Genomic DNA, 9,195 nt, shown 5'->3' with positions numbered 1-9,195 from the left:
ATCCCAACATTTCCGGAATTCGGGTTGTATAGTCAACATTTCTCCTGCTTCCTTGACCATCTCTAATGATGTTTCCAGTGACCCGAGCGCAATGCATTATGGGATTGCATAGGCTACTCCATGAAAGCCTTGCAATTTAGCCAAAACGATGCATTATTTTGATTTCTACCGTTTAAAACAATCTTTGTGTTGGGAATGTGTCCATGCTATCTTTAAATACTGCTTGTGTAGGTATCTCACTGGGTTTTGAACCGGAGCTAGTGTTTTTGTGGCTAAATTTGAGTGCAAGCGTCTCTTAGCATTAAATGCTTTGTACTTTCCAACCTTCTGCTCTGGAATCGCTCTCCTTACAGTGCAAACACACACAGATCGGTTTCTAACATGCTTTTAGAGAACAAATGACGATAAAACTCCTTTAGGAAGCTCATGTTACATCACCTCAGCCCTGGCTGGCAGTTGAACGCGCCGCTGTGTTGTTCTGAAGCGAACACTGAGTCCAGTTACCGTGACAAATTTGTTAACGTGATGGAGCCATTAGTGTTCAAGAGGGTGGCCAAGTCAAGTTTCAAACTTTGCTTCAGCCTAACCCATTTCTTGGGCTTTGAAGTCAGCGAAATGGTCATGCAGTTATGCTCAAACAGCAACATTACGCACTAACTAACGTTAAAAAAGTGAAATTGCAATCAACCACCCCTTTAACTAAATCTATTATGGCTGTCGCGAATAAAGTAAATATTAAATGAAAGTGTCAATCTGCTCAGGTTGCGTCACATTTCTTTTCAAGCATTTTTACAGCACTGCGGATAACCAATCACACACAATTCTGTTGAGGTTATGAATGCAATGGCTAATCAGAGGCATTCAGATGAGTCAACGCTGAAACGCTGGAGTTTTGTTTAGTGTGTGCAGCTCTCTGACTTAATACTGCAGTCTCGTGAATTCTGTCATAAACAACAAAATGAAGAAGTGCTTATGAAGTAAGAGATTAATAGACAGCGTAGACAGCTTCAGTGATTATTTTTAGAGTGCTAAACTCACGCTAGATGTAAGTCAGTTATCATGCTCTTTGATAATATAAATGCTCTTTGCTAACTTATTATTTATTCACTGTTTGAATAACCTCAAAAATGAAAGCGATATTAGTAATTTACAATGTTCTTATTAGATTGTAATCACTTTAAATACAAATTAAGCCGAATTAATTGTTTATGACATGACACCAAATCTGGTAATTGCCTAAAAAGACAGGTTTATGATGTGCATAGTTAATAGTTTACGCTAACATTAGGCAACTTTTAGCCCTATATGCTTATATGCTGTTCTTCTAGAGATTGATACATGACAATGAAAAATGACATGAAGTAATCCTGTAAGTACGGTAAGACCAGTGTTGGAAAGGTTACTTTGTAAATGTAATAGGTTACTGGTCAGACGAGTCCAAATTTGACATTCTTGTTGGACTCACAGATGTCGTGTCCTCTGGGCTAAAGAGGAGGGAGACCTTCCAGCGTGTTATCAGCGTTCAGAAATTGTAAATATTATTACAAGAAATATTCAGATGTAACCCCTTTTGTAATCCCTTAACATTTTCATAAGTAACTGTAATTTAACATATTTTTTTCTCAGTAACTGTAACGGATCACAGTTACCTTTATTTTGTAATTAAATTGCTGTACGTAATGCCATTACATGTAACTAGTTACTCCCTAACACTGGTTAAGATGTTAAAGTATGCCTCCTAAAATCACAAGTGCCCCCCCCCCAGTTACTGTGGTCTAGAACCGCCACTGTCTCCAAATACTTTCTGTATGTGTAATTTCAGTGATATGATAAATGATCAGTGCATTTCGTTCATTTTAGCTTCTAAAAACAACGTTTTGCACGTTAAATGCTTTAGTGAATCAGGCCTGTGGAGAAGGGGTCACTGCTCGGTTTTCAAAGAAAAGCTGATTGGAGGTAGAGATCTAGATGAAGACGTTCTTTGTGCGATGCCTTTGCAAACACGTTAGGCAAGCACGTCTCATGCCATCTATTTTGGTGTGCATCTTCAGCTTTCCCACGACTGTAGAGAGAGACAGTGTGAAGGGCTTTCATAACCTCTGTCACATGGTCGCCCACCCCGCTGCGCTCAGCTGAACGTCTAGACTCACACAATGTGGACCCTGTTGGGACCGGTTACTGCTGTGTCCACCTTGTCAGATATCAGACCCAGGGTTACATTAAATCGTGCATATATAAGGAAATATTTACAATTATTCTTATGCTGTTTGCTACATGAGCTACATTTGATACACTTATTATTTTAATTACATATATATATCAGCATTAGAATTTTCAAAGAAGACACTTTTTGACCAATGCATTTGCATGAATGTTTCATAAGTAGTATATAATTACTGGATAAGGAGTCACACCACAGTGTTTGCTTCAAATTATAGATATTATTTGATAAATGTTACTTTTTTTTGGACACAAAAACCAAAACTCCTTGAGAAAAAAGAAAAAATTGAATTCATAACTTCAAAGCATTCAAGTGAAATTTTATTTGATTTAAGGAATCCTAATGTAAACAACTGAATGAAATGTAATTCAAATGTATGACAAACCCCAGGATGATCTGTTTTCATGGTTCTGCTTTTTCATAGAAGGATTTCATAAACACAAGAAGATAAACAAAACAAAACAATTCAAAGAATTAAGTGGGACTGAACCAAAGAAGCCCAGCAGTCCAACTGTAATGTACAATTAATAAAAGTGGCCTACTACTAAGTGATTTTGATTTCATTTTCGTCTCGTGTATCACATTCAGTTCTGTTTTCTTCATATTTCATATTACTGTACAAACATTGCACTTCTAATACTGCTCGTTCCCTTTAGACGTTTTGGTTAAAGTACATTTGAATACTGTGGTTTACCAGAAAACTCTAGACAAGCATTGTTTGATATCCTGGGCTGCCAAATTCATTTAACACAGCTATGAGCAGAAAATATACTAAACATATTCAGGAATGGTTTTAAAGTAACATTCTATAAAAGTGTATCTGAACAGACAACGTGTGTATCAAAACTAGATGGAAAACCATCTAGCCTACGTCTCAGGACATTACAAACACATTTGTCATGCACATGTTTTCTGAAACGGACATTGCACATTGTATTCTGGATTAAGACACAAACAAACACCCTATTCTTCAAAAAATAAACTATTATTTTGGCATTTCAGAAATAAGAGACAATATTTTCCATCCAAAAATACAAAGGTTGGACACAAGCGGTCACATTCTCAAACCTAAACAATGCATATAAATAAAAACAAATGATAGGCTCTCGATTATTAAGTTAATGAATCAAATATACACAATGATTAATTAGAAAATATGTACAAAGTCATCTATACAACAATATCTAAACTGACAATCAACTTCTTCATATAGATAGTAAATTCTAAGCATGACCTGTCTGCCTGTACACATGTAAAAAAAAAAAAAAAAGGAGCAGAATAAATAAAAATGAACTGCTAGAAAATCCAGTCAAGAAGTTAAATACAATCTTCGAGCACATGATACACCAGTCATTATTGATTTTTGGAAATGCACTATTTCTGGTGCATTAAATTCTACATTATAAACATTGAACACAATCTGCACATGCAGTTCAGTTCAACAACTGGATGAAACTCACCAAACCCTCAAGAACATTCCCATGTCTAATTTCATCCCAAATTAGATTTTTTACAACCTTTGTTTAGCACTATAACAGTTTTGTGCAATACAAAAAAAAGAAGAAAAAGCATAATTCAAGCAATTTTAATTATGCAGTATCCTGATTTGCATAAAAAATCTTAGTATTACAGTATTTGTACTGTATATAAATGCAGTATTTCACTTTTGGATGGAAAAGGTGCTTAAAGGGACAGTTCACCAAACAATTAAAAATCTGTCATGATTTTTCAGCCTCAAGTTCAGAACCTGTACGAGTTTCTTTCTTCTTATGAACACAAGATGAGATATTTTGTAGATTGTGTGTAACTAAACAGTTGACGGTACCCATTCACTTCCATATTATTTTATTCCCATACTATGGAAGTCAATGGGTACCGTCAACATTTTGGTTACCAACATTCTACAAATTATTTTCTTTTGTGTTCAACAGAAGAATGGTACAACTTGAGGCTGAGTAAATGGTGACAGAAATATCATTTTTGGGTGAACTATCCCTGTAATTGTCATTCAAGTGTCAACGATGTCTATGAATTCAGGGTGAAATTTGACCTGGACATGTTTCGGTGAGATTCACACAATTAGCAGATTTGGCCAATTACTGTACATTCTGATTTAGGCTAAAAGTTCAGCACAGGTCAATGTCCTCAGGCTCTTCAGACGCCATAAAACGGACCAGCCTGTGGTCTGACCTCAACGTCTGAACAAACACTGTCCGGCCTTGTCGTGACAGTCAACAGTCAGCGCTCTGATTCCGAAAGATGTCTTCATTCGCTTGACCTTTTTTGACATTGCGTAGCAATGATTGTTAGCATCGGCCGCTATACGATATACTCCATTTTGTGCAAGCTGTGCTGTGCATCCAGATCTCTTGGCTGTGAATCCGGAGCTCTGTGCTGCGACTCCAGGTCTCTGTTGTCTCGTTTATTAGTCCAGTGTGGATTTCTGACATCTGTGCCGTTGGAGCTCAGCCTGTCGTCCCTGTCCACCAGCATGTAGGCCGGCTGACGTGGAAAGCATGCCTTCTGAAGACGCTTGCTGGAGTCTTCCTGCGCTAATCTGGCGGATTTGGAGAAATCCGTCCTGATTTTGGCGTTGACGCTGTTCTTGACGTCACATTGCAGCTCTTTTCCCGGCAGGCTGCCGTTGGACGCGTTCTTCTCGATGGGGTTCTTGATCTGGTTGAGCTGCTCGCGGGCGTTGTTCACCGTGTTGTCTTCTGTGCTTCCCGTGGAGTAGGGGGCGGTGGGGTTGATGGCAGTGGGGCTGGAGCTTTGTTTGCGTCGATGCCGCACGCACCACAGGAACACCGACGCCAGCGCCAGAACCCAGATCGCTGTCACTATGGACACCAGCAGTGGCACCAAGTAGTCTACTGAACGAGAGAACCAATGAAAACGGATTAATAAAAGCAAGCTGGCAAAATCTCACATCCCTTCATTGTGCATTTTTTCATTTTATTATATTTGATATGCGTTAATAAAACGGAAGAGTCTTGTGTTTTACCTGAATAGCTAAAATTAAATGCAAAAAAATCATATTTATATATGAAGGTTTGGGGTTGGTCAAAAGTCTAAATTATTTGACTAAAAATTCAGTTAAAACAGTAAAAATTTTTAATATTTTGAAAACAGTTGTGCTGCGGAAATCATTTTTCAAGATTCTTCAAGATGCATCGCTAAAAGCGGACTCCCCTTGTTTTGTGTGAACCCTTGGTGTTTCTAACTGACTCGATCCTAATGATCTGAGTGGACTGTTAGGTTTATATTCAGTGAGCATATCAGCAATATATTTAGGTCCTAGGCCATTGAGTGATTTATAAACGAGAAAAAGTACTTTAAAATCAATCCTAAATGTAACTGGAAGCCAGTGTAAGGACCTGAGGACTGGTGTGATATGCTCATATTTTCTGGTTCTAGTCAGAATCCTGACAGCATGTGTTCTGGATGAGCTGCAGCTGTCTAATGGTCTTCTTGGGAAGGCCGGTGAGGAGACCATTACAATAATCCACGCTGCTGGTGATAAAGGCATGAACAAGTTTCTCCAAGTCTTGACTGGAAACAAAACATCTAATTCTTGCAATGTTTTTGTGCTGATTTAGTTACTGCTTTGACATGACTACTAAAACTAAGGTCTGTCTCCAGAATCACCCCAAGATTTGTGACTTGATTTTTAGTTGTTTGACCCCTAGAGTCAAGGTATGCATTCACCTTTAGAACTTCATCTTTATCTCCAAATGCAAATTTATTTGCAATAGAAGTCTTTTGAACATTATAAATGTCTTTACTTTCACTTTTGAACAATTTAATGCATCCTTGCTGAATAAAAGTATTATTTTTTTAATAAAAAAAAAAAACTCACAACCCTAAACTTTTGATTGATAGTGTATATCTCAATATTTATGTATTTTCTCTGAAATTGCATAAAATGGTGCTGTATTTCCAATCAGAGCATCCATCGCTTGTACCTACAGCTACTTCCTGTAAGGTTAAGAACTTCCTGTGGTGTCTCACCGTTGGGGTTCTGCGGTTGTCTGCGCTGAACACGGACCTCAGCGATGGAGCCGATGATGGAGCTGTTCGCGCTGTGTTTGCTCACCAGATCAATGATGCTGTCTGTGATTTCTTTAACAGGAACCCGGCCGTGAATGCCATCTTCAGTCACATGCTACAAAACACAATATTTCCTTTAAAAAATAATCCTTAAATAGTTTGTTTCTTTTTATGACTGAAGCAGCTGTTATTAAATTAAAGCAGAACTAAATGCATGGGGTGTTAAAATAATAACAAATATAATACAACACCATAATATATAATAAAATAATATAATAAAAAACATGCACAATATTTCCTTTGAAATGCATCAACATAAATATTTTTTACAGCTGAAGCTTGTAAGCTATTATTAAAATTAAAAAAAAATTATAATAATAAAATACAATTGAACAAAATATTTAAATTAGTGCTGTCAAATGATTAATCGCACCCCAAAATAAAAGTTTTTGTGTACATAATATATGTGTGTGTACTATGTATATTTATTATGTATATATAAATACACACACATGCATTTATATATTTCAGAAAAATTTTATGTTTATATATTAAGTATATTTATATATTATATAGATTATATGAATATAAATATATACATGTAAATACATGTACATATTTTCAAAATATATGCTGTATGTGTGTGTATTTATATATACATAATAAATATACAAAGTACACACATATTATGTAAACCAAAACTTATATTTTGGATGTGATTAATCGTTTGACAGCACTAATTTAAATAAAAAATATTAAAACATTTTTTACGACTGAAGCTTGAAAGCTATTATTGAATTAAAGCAGATTTAAATGATTAGTGTAAATAATATAAATTATAATAAAATACAAAAAATAAAATGTATAATATCAATTAAAATAATATAATAAACAAACATAAGATAAATATAATATTTCTACACCTTTTAGACAATAAAACCTTTTCCAGTCATTCTTCAATACTATAAGGATATTAAAACTGCACTACAAAAAGCTATTTCTAGTCAATGAAATACTGCATGAATGTGACTTACGATGGCTACATGGATCTCATTATTGGCGGCAGAAGAGAGTTCACAGCTCATAGAGATGGAAAATTCAGCCGAAACGTTTTTAGCCATATACAGATGCCTCAGCTCACGACACACCTGCTCCACCGTCACTCCCTGAGAACCAAAACAAAAATACACATCAGAAAACATTTCAAAATGTGTGCATTAATCCAATATATGCAATCACTCAACCCTACCAGCAGACGTTAAATACCAGTCCAAGTGTCCTCACCTGTGGCATGGTGTCCTTGTTGAAGGTGAAGGTGATGTTAGCGCAGTCGCTCTCGGGGTGACAGCGAGCCCTCACGGCCGGCCAGTGAGCAGACCAGCACTCGCCCTGTGAGGAGCAGGGCTTCACGAAACACTGCTCGTCTCGCACCGGCACACACAGCTGTCCCAGAGGACAGTCGTCTCGTCCCGAGCCAAGCATACGGCAAGGTTTAGGGCCACACCACAGCTGTCGAAGAGATGAAGGAAGCCAATTAAGAAACAATTATGCATCGCTATTAACTTCTGTCCATACAACACACAGGCTCACGATGACATACCTTTGTACAGCTGACAATCCCCCTGTGACAGTAACAGGTGTTACAGTCTTCAGCCCACTTTGCTCCATCTACAGCGATCCGACCCCCGACCACACACGGACGTCCGGTGACTGAGAAAAAACAAGCTGTTTTAAAGATCATGCTACATTTACATTTTATACTCTCTACTTTTGACTATTGAAATCTGGAAAAATTAAACCAAATTATGGTTATGGTTCATTTATGTAAAAACATGTATTGCTTGTCCCATTATTCACAGTTTGTGATGTTAATGATATTTCAGGTTTTTGAGAAAGAAAAGTAAGCATTGATCTTGCTAATTACAATAAGTTGTAATGTATGGTGACCTTTAATTAAGAAAATTAATTGCTTCTGAATTAAAATGACTAAATTTATTATTTGACCCTGGACCACAAAACCATAAGGGTCAATTTTTCAAAATTGAGATTTATACATCATAAATAAGCTTTTCATTGATGTATGGTTTGTTATGATTGGACAATATTTGGCTGATACAGCTATTTGAAAATCTGGAATCTGAGGGTTCAAAAAAATCTAAATATTGAGAAAATCACCTTTAAAGTTGTCCAAATGAAGTCCTTAGCAATACATATTACTAATCAAAAATTAAGTTTTGATATATTTATGAAAGGAAATTTACAAAATATCTTCATGGAACAAGATCTTGTGCTCCAGGGTCACATTTGTACATTTTATAATGATTTAAAATACTGAATTATTAAAACAATTAAAACCAAAACCAAACCAACTCTGAGCTCATGATAAAAAAAAAACATAATACAATTAACATAACAGTCACAGTAAAAAGTTCAAAAACTATTATAATATATCCTTTAAATCTAGATAAAAGATGAAAAAAACAAAAAATTGCACCATAATACTAACAATAGATACAATCAAAAGTTTAAAAGCTACTATAATACATCCTTAAAATCTAGAAAACAACAAATAAATGATTCTCTAGGGGACAGAAATGTTCTCCTAATGAATGCATGATTTGAAGTATCAACTCTGTAATGGTTTAATACTTAAGTTTGAATTCTGTATGAGCAATAGCTGCATGACTAATAATATTAATATTAAACAGCATGCATGGACCATGTACCTTCCTGACACCTGGGCCCGGTTCTGCCAGGTGGACACAGGCAGCGGTAGCCGTTAATTTCATCGACACACGTGGAACCGAACGCACAGGGAGACGACTGACACTCATTGATGTCTGTGGGGTGTGACACGCATGTTTAAAACCACTGTATAATCACCATCTTATGTGTCAATATGACTATTTATATTGTATTCATTT

General features: G+C 36.2%; 1 protein-coding gene across 1 annotated transcript in view; it reads right to left on the bottom strand.

Annotated features, from left to right (window-relative positions):
• Positions 1 to 2,521: 2,521 nt before the first annotated feature.
• LOC306873237 (protein jagged-1a-like) overlaps positions 2,522 to 9,195 on the bottom strand; it is a 29,436-nt gene continuing 22,762 nt past the window's right edge. Inside the window, exons 21-26 of the mRNA XM_079422363.1 lie at positions 8,998 to 9,111; positions 7,872 to 7,981; positions 7,556 to 7,780; positions 7,306 to 7,437; positions 6,233 to 6,386; positions 2,522 to 5,094 (exon numbers count right to left, since the gene is read on the bottom strand). Of these exons, the coding sequence (XP_079278489.1) occupies positions 4,541 to 5,094; positions 6,233 to 6,386; positions 7,306 to 7,437; positions 7,556 to 7,780; positions 7,872 to 7,981; positions 8,998 to 9,111 (1,289 nt within the window). The 3' untranslated portion in view covers positions 2,522 to 4,540. The remainder of the gene's footprint in view (positions 5,095 to 6,232; positions 6,387 to 7,305; positions 7,438 to 7,555; positions 7,781 to 7,871; positions 7,982 to 8,997; positions 9,112 to 9,195) is intronic.

This window comes from Barbus barbus (assembly GCF_936440315.1).
Source record: "Barbus barbus genome assembly, chromosome: 7".
Lineage (NCBI taxonomy): Eukaryota > Metazoa > Chordata > Actinopteri > Cypriniformes > Cyprinidae > Barbus > Barbus barbus.
The sequence above is the reverse complement of the archived record's forward strand: the minus strand, read 5'-3'. Positions and strand labels throughout refer to the sequence as shown.